General features: G+C 45.3%; 1 protein-coding gene across 5 annotated transcripts; it reads right to left on the bottom strand.

Annotated features, from left to right (window-relative positions):
* Positions 1–1,104: 1,104 nt before the first annotated feature.
* On the bottom strand, positions 1,105–25,440 carry LOC123035598 (E3 ubiquitin/ISG15 ligase TRIM25-like). Of its 5 annotated transcripts, none has more exons than XM_044453978.1 (7): positions 24,514–25,440; positions 22,330–22,998; positions 17,431–17,526; positions 16,451–16,684; positions 12,227–12,389; positions 10,633–10,695; positions 1,105–2,129 (listed from the first exon to the last, which is right to left on the bottom strand). In XM_044453978.1, exons 2-7 carry the CDS (start codon positions 22,915–22,917, stop codon positions 1,588–1,590), a joined length of 1,686 nt encoding a protein of 561 aa, XP_044309913.1. In that variant the 5' UTR covers positions 22,918–22,998; positions 24,514–25,440; the 3' UTR covers positions 1,105–1,587. The 5 variants fall into 5 exon arrangements, with proteins under 5 accessions (XP_044309913.1, XP_044309912.1, XP_044309914.1 ...); XM_044453977.1 differs by lacking the exon at positions 24,514–25,440 and adding an exon at positions 23,117–23,190; XM_044453979.1 differs by lacking the exon at positions 24,514–25,440 and having other exon boundaries at positions 1,105–2,126; positions 22,330–23,190.
* Positions 25,441–25,634: the final 194 nt, after the last annotated feature.

Raw genomic sequence — 25,634 nt, 5'->3', positions numbered from 1 at the left:
CCTTTTTGTGATTCTGTTCTGTGGTGGTGAAGGAGTCACACTTCCCGGCCACCACAGCATCTGCTCAGTGTCATGCAGGGGAGCTTTTTCAGGTGGTTAAATGCCTCTTTTCAGCAGGTTTTAGAACAGCCTTTCCTAACCTGGGGCCTTCAGAGGCCTTTGGACCCCAGCTCCCAGGATTCCCATCCAGCAGGGCCATTGACTGGGAATTTAGGGTGTTGCAGTTGAAATATGTCTGGAAGGCACACGGTTGGGGAAGGCTGCTCTAGAACAACAGCTAAAAGAAACCCCTTAAAGGCCCCCTGTGAGCAGTTTGCTGGACATTGGGCAGTTCCAGCCACTTGTATCCCCGCGGGTTGGGATGCTGCTCCTTTGAGAAAGTCTGAGATATGCAGGGTCAGTACACCATCTTGTCACGTGAATCCCTTTCAGCTGAGGATGTAGACATGCCCTTGTGTTTGTGAGCTGCCCAGAGGGTCCTTGGGCTATAGGACAGCATGCAAGTGTCCTAAATAAATAAATGCTGCTTAGAGGACGGGGGCCTATTACTTGCTCTTTCGATCTGTGTCCAAGCTAACTTGTGAAATGTGCCAGAGCTTGGCTGGGCATCTGGATCTCCTTGATCCAGATCAGTGCATCCTTGAGATCAGTGCCTCCTTGAGGGAAGGTGCGATCCCTGCAGCTTGGAAGAAAGCAGTGCTGAGGCCTGTGTTGAAGAAACCGAATTCAGAGCAAGGACGGCCCGTCTGTGGGTGTCACCGGGGCATGGTTCCACCAAGCCTGCTCCTCTACCCAGGCAGGTCAATTTCACCCATCTTACATGATATAATTCAGAATGGAAGCAAGCAGCAGTGCTGCCCAATGGGCTCATCCTTGGTTGTTTGCATCCTGTTTTAGCTAAGGGACCATTGGGCGTGCTTCAGAGTTGCGTGTGGTCAGAAAGTTCCTGCAGGAACTTCTGCATTGCCCCACAGAAGGCAGAAGAATGCTGCTCAAGGAGAGACCTGGGTAACCTGTTTATGATCTGCTCAGACACCAGACCTGCTCAATTACACTCTTTGGTTGCGAGCCAGAGAACAAAAAAGAATTTCTGGAGTTAGGATGTTTAAAAGGGAACAGTGGGATTTATAGACAGGCTTGAAGTATAGTACCTGTCTTTAAAAAAAAAAAACTCAGCACATGGGCATGTGCACAAACATCTAATCTACAGACTTAAAGTTGTTTAAGAATAATTTCTCTTTCCCTGGAGAGCTCCAAGAATCATAGCACCGTCAGAAGAGCCACCAACTTCTAACAAAATAATTCCCAACAGCCGTGCCCCTCCTCATCGAATTACCATTTACAGGGATTCTAGATTCTTGGGAGAAGCTAAATTGGTAGTGCAAAGATGCCCACACCACCAAGCACCTTTAAAAGCGCCACTGTAAACCCGCACAGTTAAGGGGCGTTGTTTGCTTCTGACTGCAGCACTGCAAGTCTAAAAAATGAATACAGAATTCTGTTCAGGCAGGAATGAGATAAAAGTTAATTTTATCAGCCTTGGCGTTTAAGTGGTGGGAGCTGGGGGTTCTGTATGCATGTTTCCCTCTACTCCGGGTGCTGTTTCAAAGTAATGGAAGCCCCACTGCTCACCATGGCAGCTGGGTATAGTGGCTCGGTGAAGGTGGTTAGGAAGCGGTAGATGAGATTCATGGTGCTGGTGACACCATAGAACGTCAAGGAGCCTGCAGCATAATCCAGCAAGACCCCAATGGTTTTGTAGAAGTCGCCTTGCACCACAGTCTGGACGTTGTCATGCCAGACGGAGAACTTCACCGAGTCCCACTCCAGGCACCACGAATTGCCATTCCTGCCAATCAGGTGCAGCATGCATGTTTTCTCGGTCCTATGCCTGTAGTTGTAGGTGACTCCTAAGGAAAGCCACGCATTCGCGATCTCGGCCTCCCAGTAATGGCAGCCCTCACAGAGGCTGCGGCTGCACAAGAGCTGCGGCCAGTGATTGAAGCCTTGGCTGGGTTTTGAGTAGTTCTCCAAGAGGATCCCCAAGTTCAGCACGGAGTGGGTCTCTTCAAACAGGAAGAGCTCTTCATTGGCAGTGCTGGCATCGAAATTCAGGACACAATAAGCTGCTTTATGAAAGAAAAAGAACAGAGAAGAGTCAAAAGGCTGATGCGAATGGGGTGGCGTGTAAGTTCTCCAAATAAATAAAAAGGAGACAGTCTGGGAAGGAGAGCAAGCATGAGGAGGCCCAAAAGGTGCCAAGGATCATTGGATCACTGAGGCTAGAAGGAAGCTGGAGATGTTTGCTGATTGATTTATTAGACTTGTACCCTACCTGTTTTCAAGGAGCTGAGGGTGCCCAACTGAGCCTTGCAAGGAACAGTGGCTGAGCCAGTCACACGGTGAGTTTCATTACATGGCTGGGCTGGGATTAGAACCAGGGTCTCCCCAGTTCCAACCTGGCATTCTAACCACAACTGCACAGCCAGAACCTCTACAGATTGTCCCACGTTCGGATCACCCATCAGATTACCCAGTCACCCGACAGAATAACCTGGCCCCTCCTGTTTGTTTATTGCACATGTATTATTTTTAGATATTTTCCAAGAAGTTCCAGGCTGCCCAAAGAATGCTTTTTCCTTCTTTTCCTAACAACCACCATCATCTGGAATGGCAAAAGAAATGGAAATATATGTATGCAGGCACCTCTGTAGCTGTGAAGGAACTTGTATCCCAAGGAATACAAGTCTTAGGACTCCCCAAGTTTCTAACCACAACATCTCACTGGTCTGTAAAGTGTTTATATATGCTACAAGTGGACAGCAGCAGCAAATAAATGGATCCATGTCAAAGGTGCCTATATGAGTAGCAGAAGAGGTCAGGTAAGCAACTGAGCTGATTAAATCAAACTGGGAGGAAAGGCAAAGCTCCAAAGTTGCTGCCAAAATAATCAAAATTGAATTCACTTCCCATTTCCAAATATAACATACATATCAGTCCAGAGGATGAGGTGAAGTCTCTCTAAGAAAAATACCTTCTTAGCTTACCCTTCTTAGCTGTACCTCACAGGAAGAGACGAGACATATGGAGTCTAACCGTACAAGGCCGCCAACATTACTAAGGTTCAGAGAAAATTCCAGGAAAAAAAGAGGTTTGCTGTAGCTGAGAGGCACAACCTGGTCTTTTGACCTGAATAAATGTCATGAGGCCTTCTGCGTGTGTGCCGTTTTTCTGCCACCTTTCAACAGGAGGATGATTAACTGGCAGGCCATTAGTGCTCAGCTGCCCTTGCTAAACGCAGCACCCAAAACAGACACAGTGCATGATCTTCTGGTCATGAATTTGACTCTGTTGAGGGCCAAGGCAAGCCAGCAAGTGCAGGCTGGTATTAGTTTAATGCAAGTATTTAGATCAATGCTGACATTTAACTTTCCTCTAGTGCAAGGGTGTGTTTTCATTTGTTCTGTTTTTTTCTTTCAGAGGTAGAGCACTGGGAGATTTTGGGGTTGGCACTTCCATCATGAAACCAGAACTGGTGCTTTAAATGTTATCCTGCTCTTAACCATACTTTGAAGAAAAGAAGTAGGAATTGGTATTCCCATGCTGTAGTTTAATGGTGGGGATGCAGGGCTCAGACTTAATTTATGCTGGGCTGGAATAAGGATTTTCTAGCTCCCTGTCTCAATCACTGAAGGATGCAATTCCGTATCCTCCTGCTGTTGTCTGGGGGTTAGAGGATTTTTCAGAGTCCATCTTCAAGCTCCCGTGAATTTGGAGCTGGGACACTGACGACGGCAACCTTGCCTGCAGCTGGCATGGAAAGGGCTGCACCTGCTGCCTCTCTGAGCACCTTGGAGAGGGAAAAATGATGTGCTATATAAGTGGGGGGGATGCTGCCTTAAGCCAGTTCTTCTTGGCACCTCAGTCCCCTTCCCTCCCATGCCCTGGTGCTGAATCTGAAAGCAGCTGTCCCGACAAAATACCTGAGGAGAGATGTCGCAGCTCCACGGATGTGAGGTTAGGGAAAGTGCTATATAAATTCTAAGTATCCGCACGCATCCCAGTGCCAGAGTTGGCTAATCCCTGCGATGATTAGAGGACAAGTCACGTGCACCTGTCTACCATCCTGCTGGACTCTCCCCAGGAATGCCTCCCTGGAATGCAATTTTAAAGGTGGGGGAGGATGGAGGAGGGAAAGCCAAAAGGTCTTGTTTGCCTATGCATTTCACCAACTCAGTTTCATAATATGTAGTGCTTAGTGTATATTCGTGTGTAGCTCTGCATGTATGGGTGGCATTTATATAGACACGGGAGTGGACGTGTGCATTTGTGAGCACATGCAGGGGGCCTGGCCGTGTTGTCGGTGCTGAGTGCAGGAAGAGGCCCAGGCCTGTCCCTGCATCCCTCCCCAGCTCATGGTCTGCGTCCGTGCTGTGGAAGGGGTGCTCAGGTAGTGGAGAGGGATATCTGTGTGTTTCCAGAAGATCTTGCAGCCTTGTCATTTCACTCTGCTAATTCAATTCGTTCTGGAACGCTGAACACTAATGCATGTCAGTGCTGAAATGTCTGGGGCACTGTGATGACACGGTGATTAAGCACTTGAACAGGATCAGAGAAAGCCTGTTCCGATCAGGATAAAATAAAGTGAGGAGTGAACCGTGTGTCCTGGGTCTGCTCAGAAACCATCACTTACCCCAGGCTTCTCTCTTCCGGGAGGAGGAGAACTCCAGCAGACAAGGCTTCCCAGCCTGAAGACGCAGTGACTGAGGAAGTCATGCCTGTTGAACTTCCACACCTCGTACAATGATTAAAGGCGCAAGGCAAAATATCCACCAAAAAGTGGCAACCCTGGGAAACAGCACTCTTAGAGTATCTTTTGCAATCATTCTGAAAACATTGTTTTATTCTTTACACTGCTAGGAGTGAAATCCCTTTTTAAAAAGCCAGAAGAGGAAATATTTTGTGAAATTGATCAGACAGTGATGTGGAATGTCAGGACTGGGTCAGTGCTGAATCCCTGCGAAGTCTGATGGATCACATACAGACAGGAGGAAGAGAAAGGGTGGAAAACTTTTCTCTTCCCATGCTGCCTGTCCCACCAATTTCTGGGTCTTTAACTCATTCTTCTCTCAGTGGAACATGGGCCAAAAGTAACCTGTGCTCGGAAGGGGAAAACTAGCTACTTCCCTCATCCAAAACAATTGAGGGAAAATGTTTAGTTTTCCATTTCTATATTGTTTTAAAATATCTTCTTCCCAGTTAGTGGGGCTTTGGTATGTTTTCATACCCAAGTGTGCCTATGAGATTGTTAAGTCAGCTTCTTTCTGAAAACGTGAAGGTGAAACAGAAAGGGGAACAGGGTTGCTTAAAAATCAAAATATGCATGTTGGTTTTTAAAGGTTAGAATAAAGGCAGCTAAGGTGGGATCAGGGGATTGGAACAATTCCCAATACAGAAAAGTTACAATGCTTAGGGCTGTTTATTTAGAAAACAGCGACATGATAGAACAGGGATGGTGTACCATCCAAGCCTCGCCCCCAGTGAGCTGCTGAACTTGTCACTGGGAGTGGCAAAGAAATCTGCAACGTGGTACTGAATTTTGGGGGTAAACTGCTACAGAGGATTAACGAGGACAAATTTAGCTGGAAAAAGCCACATGTATCCTTTTAAAGCCTCTGTAACGGGCTGATGGCACCATAATTTGGTGGTGAGGTTTGCTGCTGCTGCCATGCCAAAGGAGCTTAGGCCATGGAGTGGGAAGTGGTTCCCAGACACCCCAATATATTCTTCTGTTGCTGATGCAGGTTTTATAATTGCTTTACAAATAAGGGAAATGTGAAATCCAATTTAAGACTCAGCATCTTTATTCGGGGAGGAGTGCACCCAGGATGTACAGGGATAACCTACAAGGAAGAAAGGCCAGACAAACTATTGGACAGCATCAGGTCACTTTCCTGCAGCATTAGACTGAACAAGTTAATCCAGTTGCCCAACCACATCTGCTAACTCTTGCATTCCTGAAGCTCAGTTCTTTGAGTCTTAACTCATGGACAAAACTGACCTGCTGCAGGAGATTCTGGATCAGACTTTGCCCCTTTAAGACTGTGTTTTTGTCTGATATGGCTTGCCCTTGACCAGAAAAGCACACATCAGCCCACAGCAAGAAGCGCATCCCTAGGACAGGAGCCTCAGCATTCCCCCTTATTCCAGACTAGCCTGCTGCCCTTCAGGACTTGGGGTGCTTCTAGACAGAGAGCTCTTAGCACAAGCAGCAAATAGACGTCATGAAGCTATTCTGACTTGTTTCTCTTTTACACAAATACAAGATGGAAGTACTGAAAATATATGGAAGGGTTAAAATGGAAGATGTTGGTATCTGGAACGTCCACAAATGAGACAGAACTGCCCATTAAAAGCCTCTTTTGGGAGCACCTTCCATGTATATGGTTCATTCAAGAATATGGGGGAGAATACGGAGGGCAGGATGCAGGAATCTCTTGGGAAACGGTACTTCAAGGTTGAACTGTAAGAGTAGGAGGAACAATGATGGGCTGACTACTGAATGGCTATGGTTGATTAGGTCTTCGTCAGGCTATAGTTTACCTTTTGCCAATGGGAGATTGAGGGTTAGGGTTTCTTTGAGAACTTTTGAAGGAGATCTGCAGGAGAGCTTGGATAGGCTTGTACCAGCTGAAAATCAGCAGCTCAGCCCACAAATCATCTCATTACTCATCTCACAGATCTCATTGAAACCACTGCAAATCGTTGTTACCTGCTGTCAGGTCATTTCCGACTTATGGTGACCCTATGCAGGAGTACCCTCCAAACGATCTTTTCCTTGATTGCCCTGCTCAGCTCTTGTAAACTCAAGGCTGTGACTTCCTTTGTGGAGTTGATCCATCTCATATTTGGTCCCCTTCTCCTGCCTGCAACTTTCCCTAGCACACTGGCCTCTTCCAATGACTATTCCAGTGACAAGCACTATGTAATCAAGGTACGGCAGCCTCCGTTTTTGCTTTCAAAGAAAGTTTTGGTTGATTTGCTCTAGGAGCCACTTGTTTGTCCTTCTGTTGGTCCAAGGATTCTCAAAGCTTTCTTCCAAAACCATGTTTTCAATGCATCGATTTTCTTCTTGTCAACTTTCCTCAGTGCCCGGCTTTCATGCCCAGTGATCAGGAATATAATAGTGTAGATGATCTTGGCCTTGGTCCCTGGTGAAACATTCTTACATCTAGTGATCTTTTCTAGTTCTTTCATTGCTGCCCTGCCCAGTATCAACCTTGGTTTATATCTCCTTTTACATAGGCATGTAAAATCTTTCACAATTCCAGTGTCTTCATTGTTGACCTTAAAGTTATGTACTGCCTCTATAGTCCTAAGTAGTGTTTTCTTAGGGTTCAGCTGCAGTTCTCTTTTTTCAATTTCTTCTTTTGTCAGGAGGCATTTCAGTTCACTGATGCTTCCTGCCAGTAATACGCTATCATCTGGATATCTTAAATTATTGATGTGTCTCCTGCCAATTTCCACTCCTTCCTCTGATTCTGATCCAACTCTCCTTATGATAAGCTCTGCCTACAGACTGACTATTCCTTTGTTGGGCTAATGAGCCAGGATGTCTTGTCAATGGGATCTGCTTGCTGAATAACAGTTTCCAGATAGCTGGCAAATTATTTTAAGTAAATGCCCCAGAACAGTGAAAACAACAAGAACCTTACCTTGGACATTTAACACGTTCGTTCTGGTACAGCCTTTAATGGACACTGCCCAGTTCTTCAAATTCAGGGAGTGTTATTCCTCTGAAGAAGCGCACAGTGTCCACAAAAATATACAACAGACTGGGTTAGTCTTTAAGATGCCATGACATTCTTTGTTGTGTTTCTCGCAACCAATTAACATGGCTACTGTTCTGGGAATTGTTACAAAAAGGTAAGCAAGCTTTTAGTTTCTCCAGGAGAATGCAAAAACTTGCTCATTGTTTTGTGACAAGCTGGCCAGCCTAAGAAATGCATTACATGTCTTCTTATGAGCTGACAGAACTCATCTTATTTTTTTGGAAGACAAAGCCACCAGAGCTTAGAAAAGGGAGCACTCTATATTTGCCTATATAGGAGGCAAATAGGGGCGAAAGACTGAAAGTCTGCAGATGAAGAGGTATCTAAGCGCAAACAAACAATAGTACAACCCATGTGTTGCTGCTTAGTCATTTGAGCATCATTTCTCCCTCCAGCATGGCAAAAGCTCACACACTTATTTAATGCTTATTTAATGCTTTTTATTTCCAGTAACTGCAGAGGTCCTTCTAACAGAAGTGGTGTGGGATGGGATGGAGTGATGAACATTTAGTCTGGGTGCAGTACTGGTTGCCCTTTTCCTCTAAGCTCTGAGCAAATTGTACAATTGGGATTGTGCAGGAGGCAGAGTTCAGACAATACAATTACCCACACATAAGGATTGTGCATGGATTGAATGTGGGTTATCACTGAACCATGGGTTATTATGTTGTCTGAACACAGCTGCATTAACAAGCCATGGCTTCTTAATCATGAGCCATCCAAGAAGAGAACTCATAGTTTCTTGTTGTAGAATCTGCAATTCGGTGCTAGTAGCATATTTTGCAGGAGCTCGCAAAAGTATCCCAGAAACTCTACCAGGCTGTAGCTTGTTAGAACTTGGACCCAGCAACTGTCTTCTTATCTATTTTTTCAGATGAAACTCATGAGCTTTTGGTTGACAAGCAGAAACTCACCAGGGCTGGCCTTTCCAGAATGGCATTGCAATGACAAGGAAAGATGTTAAAACCCTAGTTCACTTTTGGCCTAGCTATGGAGTTTCCCTATGTTTCCTTGTTGCATTATATAGTAATCAAATAAAAAAATTCTGATTGTTATCAAGGTTTACTGCTGCTCTTGAAAATGTGCTCCCCCCACCCCCAGTCCCTTTTATGGAGCAGAATTTGTAATACTGATTTGAGTGCCTTGTTTTTTGGCCCTCTACTGTAGATTACAAAAAAAAAATAAAAAAAAGGTGCTGCGTTTCTCACCCTTTATTGCACCTTTCCCAAGTGCCTGTCTGATGAAGTTTTCTGTATCGGGGGCTTACTGCGAACTTTGGTCTAGGATTAGAGCACCTGCTCTTGTCGAAGTTCTCCAGTGACTCACCTAACAGGTACAAGTGGTGGCACGAGCCTCAGCCAGGAGGCTGATCCAACCTGTGTGAAGAAGGGGCCGTGGCAAGTCATCCAGAATCCCCATGAATGTACTTCCTCGCCTGTGGCCAGCCAGTGCTGTGCAGCTTCCCTTCACCTATGGGATCGTTCTTGCTCTGTTTCAGGAGGGCTGGGGGAAGCAGCAGAAGGGAGGAACGAAGAAGACATAGCGAACCTGCTTTGCCCAGCCTTGGTGAAACAAACTGCTGGTTTAGCTGGGAAGGCAAACTCTAATTTCTACCATGTATGGCTGAGCTGCATTAGCAGCAGCCACACACTATAAAGTTTCAGCATAACATGCCACACTTATGCATCGTCCAACTTGCAGATGCCCTCATGGTATTTTACAATCAAACAAAAGCAAAATGATAAAACAAGAGTGAAAATATTAAAATATAAGAACATCAAACCTGAAGGAGGCAACAGTAAAACAGATCATCAGAGCAACAGATTAAAGTTTGAATGCCTACTTAAGAAAAAGAAAGAAAAAAGATGAAATCCCTGCTTAAAGAAGATCTTAACATGGCATCTAAATGCATACGGTGAAGAGGCCAAGTGAATCTCTCTGGGAAGGGCATTCTAGGGAGGTTGGGGGCACTCTACCAAAAGCTCTTTCCATGTCACATCATTGCAAGTATCTTCTCAAAGGCCATCTTATCAATCAGACAAAAGCACACCAGAGAAGGTGGTCCTTCAGGTAGACTGTTCCTAAACCATGCAGGACTTTAAGTGTCAGCATCAACGCTTTGAACTGGGTCTGGAAACTGATTATCAACCTGTGCAACTCAATGCAGCCCTGCAGTAATACTTTCTAACTGGCCAGGCCCAGTAGGCAGACTTGCTGCTCCCATCTGTTTTAACTGAAGTTTCCATACTGCCTTCAATGCACTGGAATAGTCTAGGCAGAAGGTTGCCAGGACATGGTTAATTGTAGCCCGGCTGACTCTGCCCAGGTAAGGCTGTAGCTCTTAGATCAGTTGAAGCGGATAAGAGGCACGTCATACCACGGAGGCCATGTGGGTTTCACTTGACAGAACTGGATCTGTGAACTTCTCCCTTGTGTGGAAGGATGATCCCATGCAGAGCAGGTTGTACACCCTTAAACTACTTTTTTTGTTAATGTTTCGATTATGTCAGAATGAGAATTTCCATTGAGTCTTTTCTTATTTTTTAATACTTCATGTTTGCAAGGGTGCTAATTCATCCACTTTCTCTTAATTGCCACAGTCATTGACATTTGCTTCCTGAGAACACCACGATCAAATGCTACAAGGCAGAAGTGCAACTCTTAACCACATGGTTGGGCCAGAAGTGACTTGATGGCTTAGGGCCATGTAACCTGGCACTCTAACAAGGTTATTGCCAGCCACACTAGCGACTTCCAAGTGTAAGAAAACAGCAAGAAAAAAAGTAATGGAAACACCTACATTTTAGGAGATTCTTCCGATCTGTGGGTGCTGGTATCACTTCATAGGGTACCATTGTGATCCCTGCAAGATTAGAGGTGCTTGTGTTATTTATTGTGCGTGTAGGATGGGCTGTGACCAATGATAAGTGTGAAGGGAAAAATAAGATGTTCTACTCAGGGGTGAGGGCAACCCTGAGTTTCAAAGTTTCTGTCTGCTCTTATGAATCATTATTCTAGAAAAATGGCCATTTTAATCTGCTACAGCAGGAGAAAGGATGCCCTTTTCAGCCCAAGGACCAAATTCCAATCTGGGAAAGGTCTTGGGGTCCACATTAACTCCGTGAATGATGTTGAAGGCTATGTGGGAAGGAAGTTGTAGCTAAACAAAAGTGTCCTTTGGCAAGTGAAGGCTAAAAATATGTGGCAGGAGCTTAATATGTTGCTATTCTGATGAATTTGCCTGTGTTTAACAGTGGCAAGAGCTAGCAAGCATGTTTTGGCTCAGCTACTTTCCCAAGTTCAATCTCAACACAGAAACAACAGAAAGTGAAGCACTAGAAGCCAAGAATGAAGACTAGGCAGAATAACTTGGCATAGACTATGGGGCAACTTCTCCTGGAAACTTTCTACAGCCTAAGTTAGCATGGTATTTTATTGCAAAATGGGCAGTGCTGGCACCTTATCTAATTAGGAAGAGACATGTTGATGCAGTTCACATCATCAACAAGGGCTGGGAATGAAAAGCTGTGGGTGGAAACAAGGGTGCTGGCTCCTGCCTGCCCAGGCACTGCATTAAGCCTGACCTGGAGCCTATGAGTATGAAGTCTCCGTTCTTTTCCCCCAAACAGCCCACAATGCTGGGCTGAATAACTCAGGGACAGAGTTATGTGGGCCTGGTCAGAAACCAGCGTGCTCATGCATTTGTGGACATCCCATGGGGTACCCTCTCTGGTAGAATTTTCAGGCCTTCTTCCTTGGTGGAGGGCAGCATCCACACCCCTGCCAATATCCCCACCCTGCCGTGGGAAATACCAGGGGGTCCCACGTGGGCTGCAGTAAGACTTGAGGGGGCTGGATGTTCTGCACCAGAGCAGGGAGTTACTCCAGCTTCCAAAAACTTTGGTTGCATTTTTTTGCACATGTTCTATCTCTGCAAGCATCTTTTTGAGGTTGGTTGACCATAAGAGACTCCATTAGGAGCAGGAGGTGGCGTATAAATGAATGAACGAACGAATGAATGAACGAACATGACATTCTGAGTGTGGTCGCACCATAGATTTGCATTACAATATTTTCTAGCAATTTCCTAATAGTCACTAGCATGGAATTCACCTTTTTCACAGCTGACAAACACTAGATCAGCTGTTTTTATTATGGCCTCAAGGGCCTGATCTCAGTGATAACACATAATACTTCACAGCTGTAGATATATCAGTGGTCCAAGTTCCCCGATTTCAAGTGTCTTGAAATGCCTGTGCATTTTGAAGGGATTCTTGGTCTTAAATTGAGGCGTAAGTACTGAAAGCTATGTTGGAGGGTAGTAACGAAGTAATTTGAATCTAGAACGCATGGTGCAGATCTGTCCAGCCATCAGGTATGCAGAACTAACTCACCTTTCTGAAGGACCTTGTTGATGAAGCAGAGTCCAATCATGGATATCTGGGATTTCAAGTCAGTCAGGATCTGTTTAAGACCAACGAAACTGGTCGGTTCCTCACATTTCAGACCAACCAAAGCTTCCATACAACCGGACATTATTTTTATCTTTGGGAAGTCCTGTAGGAACAAACAAACTTTAGGAGAGACTTCAATTCACCCCAAAATTGTTGGAATGGAGAGATTTGCATTTCCTTGGTCTTGGAAAAGGTCAATGTTTTTGTACTTTCTGGTAAAAATGTTAGAAACCTTTAAGAGGGACTAAAGAAAAAGTGAGCATTTCCCCTTTCCAATTCTCCAAGAGAACAACAAACTAGACATGGTATATATTATCACAATTTTGTTGAAGCCAAGATTTAAATCTGGCCAATTCCTGGATCAGAGAAACCACTAGCAGCTGTGGGGCTGGCAGGAAGGGGCTATGGCCAGAAGAAGGGGGTACAGCCATCTGGAGAAGGCTGGAGAGCTGGACTGGTTTTCCAGGTGGATGGATTTCGCCTGTGAGCCAGATAAGTGCTATACCACTCAGGAAGGAAAGAAGGAAAGGGGAGATTGTTGCCAGATGAAGTGGAGTGGAAGGAAAAGAATTAGGAGGAAGAAAAGGGTCCTAGGAGGAGGATCCTGAACAGGGCCTGGGAGGAACAAAGGGCTGGGAATTAAATAATGCAGTAGGAGATGGGAAGCAGATGAGAGTTACATAGACTGCCTTACGTCCTGAGTAATGTGGAGCATTCTGGGAGAATCAGTGCGGCACACTGGGTAACAGGAACACTCAGACATGCACATTTAAAGTTTTGTTCCTCTATTAAGGGCATTGGGCAGCTTTGACCAAGTCAACCTATTCTAAGCTACCATACGGTTCTGGCATAAGCTTAAGTCAGTGTTCTGAGATCCTCAGAGAAAGAGTGTGATATACTGAAGAAAGAATTGGCAAATTCTGTGTGGGAAGAAAATACCCTTGGTGGAGAATAAAAGCTTAACCTCCAGATCTTATTTATTTATTGCATTTGAGTCCCATGTCTTTGTCCTTTCAAGGAATTTGAGGTGGCTTACATAATTTCCCTCTCCTCTCAATCCTATCCTCACAACAGCAACCCAGTGAGGCAGCTGGGCCGAGAGCCTGTGACTGACCCGAAGTCACCCAGTGAGCTCCATGGCCAAGCAGGACTAGAACCCAGGTCTCCCGAGTCCCAGTCACACGCTCTGAACCACTGCCCTGCACTGGCTCTCACAACAAACACAGGAAAGCCCCCATGCCACTAGGAAATGTTAAAACCCACTGGAAACATCACTGACTGCTTTATTGCTTTTTTGCGATAGGCTAAATGCGCTTGTATGGATTTGGTCAGCACCACCTCAGGGGGTCAGAGATGGCTGACTGGGGCTGGAGCCCCAACTCTTCCATGCAGAGCCCTGAATCACAGGGGTGGGGGTGGGGGGGGCTCTGCTTGCACCACCCTGCTATCCATGGGCCCCAGCTGAGTGTCTCTGTTTCACCTGATCCCCCTGGCTTAGCTGGCTTTTTGCTCACAAGCACGTGACCTCCTGTTGCCTTTCCACCCAAGGGCCTTTTCTTTCTGAGATCAGTTGCCCTCCTCTCCCCTGGCCATACATCATTTTTTACAAACAGACATGCTTTTCTGAGGAGACAGAGCCCCTGAAAGACACAGAGACTTTGGAGCATTCGCGGATCTGTCCAGCTTTCTCCTGTGGGCCTGAGTCCCAGATCTTTCTGGCAGCTTAGCACTGCTCCTGGCCACCTCTGTGCAGGTGGGTGCATTCCTTCTGCTAATGTCCATTTGTGTCTTCGTAACATGCCTTAAATGGCACAGAAGCCATTGCTCACATATAATGGTATTTAACTGATGACTGCTGATAAAGATTGTGCTATCTTGTATTTCCGGAGCGGCTTGGATTATAGAGAAACTTCGTTGAAACTTTCAGATGAAACAAACCATGTACAATAAAATAAAACTATACTCTTCCAGCATATTTATAGCGAAAGAAGGGTTCTTCACTTTGCTTAAAATCAAAGCAGGTAGTGCTACAGAAACATTTCTGAGCACAGCATGCAAGGGGTGGAGAAAAGGGTTGACTCCGGTCCAATCTGGCTACATGGTGAAGGACGGTGGCTGCTATCAGCACTGAGGTCAGGGTCTGGTTAGTACTAGTGTCAGGGGAGTAATATATTTTGTAAACACGCCACAAGATCAATCGATGGGGCAGATAATGAATGTTTGCACCAATTATTCTGGCACTTCTCCCAGCAGAGTAAAGAGGAAGAAGCAGTGGAGGCATTCCATCTGCATGGCACAATCGCTGATAGATTCATTCCCTTTCTTCTGTGCTCATAATATGCGTATGAGTAAAGTTGGCTTGATTTAAAATGAGCTCTATTCCTAGGAAGGCCCAGCTGCAATCCAGATTCCAAACTAAAAATTAGTGGAGTGATAACACAACACATCCAAGGATAATCTACTATTTTTCCTCTTCTAATGGCAATAAAACAGAATTTTACAAAGCACACAGTGGAAACTATACCTTCTGCATTTTACTCCATATAACTGAGACAATCAGTGTGATATGCTGGATAGAGTGTTGAACTGGGGCCTAGTTCACACTTGGCCATGAAGTTCACCGCATGACTTTGAGCCAGTAACTCAGTCTCAGCCTAACATACCTCACAGGGTTGTTGTTGTGAAGATAAAACAGAGAGGAGAAGCACCTTGTAAGCCACTTTAGGTTCCTTGCAAGAGGAAGAAAGGCAGGGGATAAGTGTAATATAATTAGATTTTTTGCTGGGGTAAATATTAAAAAAGTTAGGAAGAGTAGAATTAAGTGTAAAAAGCCATCATGAGAAAAAGAGGGCTATATCACCAGTGTTCTGAAGACATCGTAACTTTCACTGACAATAAATTGCTGTATCTAGTTTCCAATTAGTCTATATTGGGAAAACCTACATGGGCTAGAATGTAGAACTGTTATTATTTCTTGTCCTTGATATCCCACACCAACTACAAGTTGCATCAGAAAAGATCAGATGCACCTTCTGCAGTCTTCTGATGCTTAATCAGAAGTTCTGTTAAATTCAGTGGGACTTGCTCCCAGATAATAATGCACAGAGGACTGAAACCTATGACAGTGTTCTGATTTTTCAGTGCGAAGGGTTGGCTTGGGGAGGGGAAGGTTCTTCATGTTTAGGGAGCAGAGATAATTTGAGGCTCAGCTGCTGTGTCTACTCCAAATCTTAAGAAATACATCTGCTCTTAAAAATATATTAGGCAGGATCCAGTGGACTCACTACTGTGACGACAGCCTTAAGCAGAATGGCTCCCACGCTCTTCAACATCAGCCGTGAGACACAGTGGCCAGCCCACCAGCACGGAATGGGGCATCCCAGTGGGACTGTGACCCTCAGAGACATATGGAGAATAGGGCAGGACCCTCCAATACACAGCAAAAGTTTTATTGCACTGGGGTTTTATTGTATTGGGGTTTTATTGTATTGTTATTTATTGATGTTTTGTGAGCCGCCCCGAGGCTTTATTGCGATGGGGCGGCATAGAAATGTTTTAAATAAATAAATATAAATAAATAAAAAAAAGAAGCAGCAGGAGGCTGTCTGTAATGAAGCATGGACCATAGCATTAGTTTAACCTAGTATCGTTTAGGATATGCAATTATACCCTGATTCTGATCTGCAAAGTACATTCCAGTATAGGAATTGGTTTCTCCTTTTAAGAGGCCTAACAAGTAGCACTTGGCTATCCCTGTTTTATGCACGTGAGATGCAAACTGAGGCAGGGAACTCAGAACATAAGAAACAGCCTTCTCCAGTGTCAGAGGATTGATCGCAGCCCGGAGTATATCTAACCCATGTTGTCTTCTCTGATATAACCAAATGAGACTTTTCCCAACACAGCTGCCCCTTGATCCTTTTCACTGGAGATGATTGCCAGAGATGGACAGCAAGGTTTTGCATAGCGACAGCGAGGTTTTGCATGGAGAGCAAGAACACACTTTGCCATATCCTGCCCATAGCACTTCCACTTCACCCAGTGGACCACAGAGGCAGCTAGCACAAGGACCTGCGTTGTGCTCTGGCCAAGAGTTCCCAGCAAAGGCAGGTGATAGTGAGGCCTCCTGAATTCCCATCACAGGGTGCTGGGAGCAAGCATTACCTGCAGGAACTGATGGTCGCTTGGGTCACCCACAAGAGTTGCCAGCCACAGGTTCTGCTTCCTGAGATCAGCCATTTGCTCTTGCCTGTGCTGAATGGAATGCCCCATTTCAACTAAGGCTGATCTTTCCTCTTGGTCTATGAAGTCCATCACCTTGGTCTGCAGTCGCTTGAGTTCTTTCATCACCTCAGCAAAGGCCCGATTCACTTCATCCCTGGCAGACTTCACCACTTTCTGCAAGGGAAAGAAGTGCTAGATGCAGTGTATGTCCATTTAGTACCTATTCCTGATACTTCTGGGCTAGGTGGCACGGAGCAAAGACAGACAGACAGACAGACAGACAGACAGACAGACAGACAGATCTCCTCTATGCTGTCAGACCACTGTGGAACCACATTCCCCCTGTTTTGGCCAGGCAGGTGGTTTGACATCGTACTGCAACATGTCATCTTCTCCTAGCAGCAGCTCTTCAAACTTGAAAGCTTGAACCATCTTTTCCAGCATTTTGGTAGGTCCTTATAAAGGTGTTACTTGACTGTGGAACTTAAAAGAGGACACACAGAGCATCAAATAAATACTTAAGTGGTCACACTTACTAGTTGTGTTTTTCTCTTTTTAAAGTGCAAAGCTCACATGAAATAATGGAAGAAGGGGCAGGAAGAGGAAACAGGAAGCAGGTTTCAGTGCGGAGGCTGCTGCATATGTCACCTGAGGAACAGAGTCAGGGGAACGCTGAGCTTATCCACAGCAGAAAATCCCAAACCCACACTGCTCTTTGCTGGTATGTCCTTACATAGCCCTCGACTGGGGCCCCTTTCAGAGCAAGCAACAATTAGCTGGGTTTTCTTCAAACTGTCATGGTGGTAAAAATTCAGTGTCTTAAAAACAAGCACACACAGAGCTAGTGTGTGCCACCGAATCTGTATCATGTGTCATTAATTCCATCCTTTCCAAAGTATATTCTCAGAAACTTTTCTCACCGTGAGGTAGTTCACTCTCCCCCGGTGTTTCTGACTGTCTGCTGCCAGCATCAAGATCTGATTCTCTACATTGGCATGTATCCTCTTCACCTCCACCTGGGAAAGAAAGAACGAACTTGAATGAGGATGTAGCAGCAACTCCGAAACTCTGAGTCAAGACACCTAAAAAAGATGCTTTGTCTAAATACTTTCCCATTACTCAAATCTTAAAAGCATGCGTTACAATGAGCAGGTATTCGCACTGCACGTAGATGCATTCAGGTGGTTGTAAGAAGCTGTGTGCAAGTGCGTCCTCCTTTGGATCCCGGCACTGTTCTAGAACGGCATCAAGGGTTGCCTCCTGCAGCATCCCTCGGACGCAATCCTCTTTGGCCCTGGCCATAGGAGAGTCTGAAGAGGGTTTTCAGTGCGAGGCTACCCCACTCAACTGTTTTCTAATGCTATTTTAACTGTACTGTTTGTTCCTTATCTTGGTTCTGCCTGCAATTGCTTTTTGTGCTGCCAATAATACAACATTAAACCAGTGCTAATGACCCAGAAACAAAAGAACGTCTTGGCACCTTGATGAAACTGAAACACCTGTAAAATGGGAGGCCGAACAAAGGGAGTTTCATCCTCTTAGAGCTACGTCCGAAAAGGCCCTGCTCCAAGTTTCCAGTGCAGGACTCCCCCAGTGGCCCTGGTTTATGGACCGAGGCCTCACTGGATTGCTTCAGTAGGCAGAGAGATGCTTAATTCAGATCTCATTAAGAAGAAAAAAGAAAATACACATCTTCTGCAGCCATGAACTGAATGTAACTGGATAAGATGCTGCCCTCTACTGAACTCTATTCAGCTTGAAATGAATTTTCTCTAAACTACAGAATCTCAAGAACAAACAAGGAACACAATGTAAAGGTAATAATCTTTGTGCTGCTACTGTTAAGTGCTTCAGTGCTTTATCAGCAACGAGAAAATGATGGGCCAAATTGCCTTGAAATAATAGTTTGGAAACATTTCTCCAGTGAAACCATTTCTTCTTTCCCTTTATTATTCAACTGATACAGGAAGAGAACGAAGAAGTTATACAACTGTAAATGGCACATCCCAAATACAGGCCAGTCTAAACATTTTTTTTTTTAACCTCAAATACAAGTAGTCCCAGAGGGACATTCTGTACCACACATCCTAATGTGACTTTAATACTTTACATAATATCTTTCCCATGCCTTTTACATAACTGCAATTCCACAATATGTGGGTAGAAGTACTCCTTTTTCCAAACCTCCAATTGAAATTTGAACCGTTTGGAAATGTTTTGATAGTCCGGCTAGACCATTTACGTAATACCTTGTTTTCCAAAATGCCTTGGAAGTTATAGTGGAAGAGGAACAGAAGGGCAAGCTCCTGGAAAATTGGAGAGGGCAGGGGTGGGGGAAGAAACAGGGCTGCTTACAAATGAACAGCACTGCACTGGTCACAGCACTCGTTTTCAATAACTCTTTTTAGTTTGGAAGCCTAGCCGCTGCCACATCTTTCTGTTCAAAATGCCCACTTGGTGGCAGTGGACGAGCGGGAACTTCTCCAGAATACAGCTGTTTAGAAGCCCAAAGCGGGGATGCCTGGACTGAAGCCTGTAGTGCCTTGAGATTTCTCAGCCCCTTGAGACGACAGCCTGGTTCTGCAGCGACGATGGCAGAAGAAGGGCTTTGAGCTGCCTACAAATCTGTACAAGAAGATGCCCGCACTGGAGAAGTAAAGCTTTTGTTTGACCTCCTGGGGGGAAATAGTAAACAAACCTGTGCCACTCTACAGCTGAGCCTGGATTTGGCCTGGATAGCAGTTCTTGGGAACCTGAGACCCTGACTCTTTCCATGGGGTGCAGACTTTTCCCTGAAGAGCAATTGGAAGGGGAAAATATTGGCTTACATCACCGCCTGCATACTCTGGTTACCGCCTGTAGTTTTGAAGACTGAGCAGGTCCTTTATTTAAGGACGGGGCAGATTATGGCTCTTGGAGCCCCTTTCTGAAAAAGCAATTCCTTGACCTCTCACTATACTGATGTTTAGACACAGGGGGTACAACATTTACCTCACAACAAAGCCCTGGGAGGTGTTGCATCTTCAGAATTACATGCAGTGAGAAAACAGCTGGGGACAACAGTAATCTATTCCTCCAGACACATGGTGTAGTGGGACATCCAGATGGGCACGTGCTCATTATGGCAGTCCTTATAACTATTTTTTTTATTGTATAACTTTGTTTTTGTTGTAAGCCGCCCCGAGGCTTTGTTGCGATGGGGGCAGCATAAAAATGTTTTAAATAAATAAATACACTATGTCCGCAAGGAGAGTCCAAAAATGCAGGCAGCTGTAGGGATCCACCTCAACAAACCACGTCTAGCAATGTTCATCCCCACCAAGAGTAAGGCCAATGGGTCTGAACCGCTCACTCAAGGCCAAGCCACCTGGAAACATCTGGCCTTACAACAGGAAACAATCTATCATTCCTGGAAAAATCAGTTTCCCCCAGTGACTGTGAAGAATGCAGCTAAACCCAGAAGGAAAAGGGAATTCTGAGGAGAATGGCTAGGAGTGTCAGCACTGCACCCTGCAAGACTGCTCCAGACCCATCAGAAGGAGATGCATTTGCTGTGGGAGACGGCAAGGAGGAATAAAGGAGATGTATCCAGCACTGGGAGAGTGAGTGGTGCAGGAGAAGCAGCACATGGAAATATTCAGCAGAACATGCAAAAGGGAGCCTGCTAGAGACGCTGCTGGGCCTGTTCAGGAAGAGCACGGCACATAAGAGAGTTATGACGATCTCCCGGTCCTCCTTCTGTGCCTACAAAATGGCAGGATCTCATCAAAGCGGGGCAGGGGGTGCCCCAACATCGGCCATCTTCATTTTTCCATGAATGCTTTGGAACGTGTAGATGGTTTGCGGCCATCTGTGTGAAAGAACTGTGTGTGTGTGGGCAGTGATTCAGACAGAGAGGAAAAAGAGATTGAGGGAGTGAGTTCTCTGGCAGGAGAGTGGGGAGGGGAGGAAATCATTGGCTTTTTGTGATATCGGTGCTGAAAGCTGTGGGTTTAAAGGACCTGAGCAGGCTCAGGCCCCAGCTTTGCCTTGTGGACAGCTTTTGGGCAGGCTGCCTGCCCTCTGTGACCAGCCACCATTCGCATGGCAGCCATTTTGTGGTAGTGCAGAGGACAGTTTCTCAAATTGCCAGATGCTTCACGGACCCCAACTGTTGCCCTCTTGGGCCTAATCTATCACCTTGACCCTTTGCCACTTCATCAGCTGGGGCTCCCTCTGGCGGCCATAGAGCAGGCCACAGGGCATGCGTGAATCTGATCTGCTTTGACAACCTTGGCTAGCTTTCCTCAATTGTTGCCCTGGCAGTTAAGCTAGGAGAGCCTGCTCAAACAAAGCACCAGGGCGTGTGAGGCTCATTGCAAATGAAAGTTCACTGCAGGCCTCCTCTTTGTCTCTGATAGTCAGGAATACTTCCAGCCCCTGGGCATAAATTATTCTTCTATTGCAGCTCTCTCACAGCACCTCTGCACAAAGTAGTGGCTAAGCCAAAAGTCACTGGTTTCTATTATTCGCTCCAGGTGAAGATCAGGGCGATCAGCCTCTTCAGGCAATGTTGCACTGTTGAAATTTAGGAAGAAATGCCATTAAATGAAATGTAATCTTCTAAGAACAACTTCCTTTTTTTCTTTTGATTTTTTATTCCGCTTTTCCCTTTGTCTGAAACCACAAAGTGGCTCGCAGAAGTATGATACCAAAAAAGAACATTAGTTCCAGCATATCAAAAGCAAATGCATAAATGTATTTCTCAGAATAGGATTCCTCCAGCTCAAAACCCATTCCTTTTTTCTCTGCTTTAAACATCAGTGAAATACAGCGATTGCCTGTCCTCATTATATCCATTTAATCAGCAACTAACATTTCTGTTATTCTGTTCCGGTCATTTCTGCATAGCCAAGCTTTTCTATGCAAGACATTAAACTGCTCTATGCAAAGTTGTTTATTGGTTCCTTAGACAATGCTGTGACGCTCCCGTCTTGCTTCTGTGCCTAAGGAACACTTTTGGCAAGCTTATTTGAGTAGGGAACATGCAGAGAAAGAAAGGGAAACCCCTCTGCTTTTTGAAATAGGTGTGTATTTGTGCTAGTCTGCTGTTAAACAGGGCCACCTAGTGGCGTTGCGATGCAAAAGCAGGAAGGGAAATATTGTGCAGTCAACTCATTTGGGTTGGATCTGATTAAACCCAAAGCAGATACTGCCGATTAAGAGCAGATTAACAGTCGGCCAGGAATAGAAAAGCTCTGTCATAACTTTTTATGACTTTGGACCATCTGAGGGGTGAAACAGTCTGAGTGGAATTTCCCCATATCAAATTCCTATCCTAAGCATCTGAACGGCTCTGAAGTTTCATTTGCTGGAATCATTCAGGAGTTTAAGGTTTAAAAGTCTGCATGGTGGAATACAGCACATCAGTGTGGATGGGCAACGGCTCCTGCAAGAAGAAGCTTGGAAGCACAGCTCACAAATGACAGGATGAATCCCAGTTCGTGAATGTATCTTCTGGGGTAAAGAACAAGGAACTGCAAGAGAAGCCTGCTGATGGGAAAAGAAGACATGTTGGGAGAGAAAGGGAAATGAGAGAAAGAAAGTACAAATTAGGTTTTGCTACTGGAAGCCATGTAGATCAATGAGGCTTGAGACCTTCCCTCCCCTCCGACCAACAGGTTAGAGGCGTACAAAGAGAGTGGGTGCTTTTGATGGAGCACTTCTAGGGGGTGATGGAGAACACATTGGCCTGGCACCTCTGTGCTCTTTGTGGCATCGCCTCCTAAGATAGTTCCTGACCTTAGAGGGTGTATGTATGAAGTGGGCACAATACTCACTTCTTTCTTTTTTCTGTCCTCCTTTAGAGAGACTGCTTCATGGTTCTTATGTTCCTCCCGGAGGCAAATTTGGCAAATGAACTTGCCTTCCATTTTGCAGAACAGCTCCAGCAGTCTTCGATGCTTCAGGCACATGTTGGCCTTCAGGTCAGCAAGGGGCGCTATCAGCTGATGGTTCTTGAAGGTCCTGTCTTCATAGTGGGACCTGATGTGGTTGTCACACAAGGCAGCCATGCACTGCAGGCAGGACTTGACAGCCTTCAACTTCATGGGTGAACAGAAGTCGCAAGGGACGTCCCTCGACCCTGCTAGTTTCTGTGACTCCTGAGCCTCCGCTCGGGCGAACCGCAGGGCAATTTCTCCCAGAGTTATGTTTTTGCGGAGATGAGGCCGTGAACTGAAGGGCTCGCGGCATTGAGGGCAGTAGGGGCATTCCCCAGTCAGGGCTTGGTGGTCCCAGTAATCCTGCAAACAGTCCATACAGAAGTTGTGCCCACAGGCTGTGGTGACAGGCTCTCTGAATACCTCAAGGCATATTGGACACACAATATTGTCTTCAAGGAAAAGGAAGCCAGCCTTTTTCATCATAACAGCTTAGTTTTGGCTTGGATTCAGCCAATGCACATAGCTTTGTAAAGCTCGTGGAAGGGTTAGAAGTAGGGCTGTCACCTTTAAAACAAAAGCAAACAATGAGTCTTGATTGGTTGAGTAAATATGCATAAATTTGCATATGACAAACATATTCAAGAGAAAATTATGCTGCTTTCCTCCTACTCCAGCCTAGTACCTTCCAGATGCATGGTCAAGCTGGCTAGGAATGATAGGAGTTGCAGTCCAACACATCTGGAGGAGACCAGCTTGGGGAAGGCTGTTTCAAATGGTATATATTGAAAGCAAGAGGAGGAGAATGATGTAAGACACTTTGAATTCTTTAAAAAAGCAGTCCCTCTAACGAAAAACGCAAGGCTAAGATGCTGCCTGCCCCTTGCAATTCATCTACATGTTCATATTAAAAATAAAATGTTTCATTGTCAGGTTAACAGGGGACAGGTTTTAGTCAATGAAACAGTTTTCACTCAGTTAACACAACCAACAGACTGCTATGATTAGAAAACCAGGTTGAATGATCACCCTAGAATACACAGCACTCCTGAAAACAGAATAAATACCTTCTGAAGCACTGGCATGGAGATGTGTGGGTGGTAAAGCTGCAAGGCACTGCTTAACATAATCTTGACTGGACACATCACAAAAAAATTTTGTTCAGCTAAATTGAAACCCCCGTGTAGGTTTGGTCAGAAGCGATACCCATTCCAGCCCATGGCTCTCCCTCCCAGATAAACGTGACGGGGTTGCAGCTTCAGGACCCTGGCCTGAGGGCAAAGGTGACAGAATGCAGGGAGGCGGAAGCCCCGGCCACAGCAGGTAGACCAGCTAGGCCTCTTGATCACGGGATCAAGGCCCCATTCAGCACTCTGGCAAACTGTTCGAGCATACGAACCCTTGCCATTCATTCCTTCAAGCCTTTCCTTTAAAAATTGAAAAGGCGAACTTCTCTGGAATACCCAGTGTGCCAGATCACAGAATCAGCTTGCAGCCACAGATAGGCTGCCCATGCAGTCCCAATACCAGCCATTAATTCCTATCTTAGTATGGATATCCTCAGTTTGTTGCTGGGTGCTCGGCCATTGCTATGAGCCTCCTGTGGAATCTGACATTCGTATGTCTGAAAAGTCCTGAGAGTCTACCCGAGTTTCTGACCTAGGCATGCCTCCTCATCCAAAGAAGATCAGCTCAGAGCAGTTACTCATGCAAAGATGCAATTGACAACCTCTGTTTCAGATAGATAGTCTGTCTGTTACACCTCTACATCATTCGGTCACACCTGATGCAAAGACACTTGCTCTCAGGGCAAGCTGAGCAAAGCGGGGACAAAGCTGGTAATGAATCATGCAGCCTCCTCCACATATGGGGACTCTGGCTTCACAGGAGTCTTAAATTATCTTATACATTTAAAGAATAATTTATAGAATCACTACCGCACCACATACAAGAACATACAAGGAAACTACTTAAGTCAATTTGGAAAGAGAATATACTCTTAAGGATGTTCAGGTTCCTGAAATTTGTGATCCTACAGTTCTGCAAATAGATTTTCATGAGTTCTATGAATTCCACGCTTACCTGTTTAGCTGAGCGACACTGAGAATCATGTGGCAAAAGAAGCCACATATAACAGTTCTGCTCCCAGATAAGCTCTGCCCCCCAGCTCTAGGAATGAGGTTTACAAGTCTTGTTTCTCTTGGCCCAAAACGACAGCTTCCCTTCAGTTCCTGCTCCTTTTGTGGGGTTTGCGTTTGCTAGCTGACATCACAGTTCAAGCTGGAAAGGATGGGGGGTGATAAGCACTCTGGTTATGATGTCATTACTAGGCAGATGCAGGTAAAACTGCTAAAGATCCATTCTGCAGCATCCTTACAAGGAGAAGCAAATTATAGGCACCTCAGAGAAGTGGCATGGAGTGAAATGTGGAAACCCACATGAAGCCAGAGAGCTTCAGGGCAATGTTTCTGCCCATCATTTTAATTTGGTATGGATAAATTCACACAGAAAGCTGTTTTTAGAGGATCAGTTTCTGATGGCCACTCACTCACACAACTGACATCTGCTTGGTATGTACCAAGGTATTTTTGGATCTTCTCTGATAAGCATTCACTTTTCAAAGGCCTGCAGTGATTGTTTCTTTTGGACAGCAAGCTACTACTAGTTTTCCCTATGCTTTACTACTATACTAGGATTGTACTAGACATGACAATTCCAACTTGTTTAATCTAAGATGTGGTAGATTCACTCACAATTAATCAGCATCTGTACTCTTAGTTTTTAAACCTGTTTCAGCAAAATGGATAGTATAAACCAATACACTTTGCCTCCTTTTTGCTGTTCTGCTTGAAAATTTTGATAAAGCTCAAGAGATTCATCGTATCATAGAATGGCAGACTTGGAACCAGGAAGGTCATCAGGTTCAACCTGTTGCTCAATCCACGACTCCAAACTGAACCATCCCTCTCAGATAGCTGTCCAGTTGCATCTTGAATGCCTCATGTGTGAGAGAGCCCACAATCTCCCTAGGGAATTGGTTCCTTTGTTGTCCTGCTCTAATAGTCAGGAAGTTCTTCCTGATTTCTGGACAGAACCTAGCTTCCTGTAACTTAAGTCCATTATTTCATGTCCTGCATTCTGAGATAATCAAAGCTCTTGGCCTTGCTCTGTGTGGGCCACCTTTCAACTACTTGAAGAGTGCT

The sequence above is a fragment of the Varanus komodoensis genome, unplaced genomic scaffold (genome assembly GCF_004798865.1).
Source record: "Varanus komodoensis strain SLA01 unplaced genomic scaffold, ASM479886v1 scaffold7_1, whole genome shotgun sequence".
NCBI classification, from domain to species: Eukaryota; Metazoa; Chordata; class Lepidosauria; order Squamata; family Varanidae; genus Varanus; species Varanus komodoensis.
This window is presented reverse-complemented; position numbering and strand designations above follow the sequence as displayed.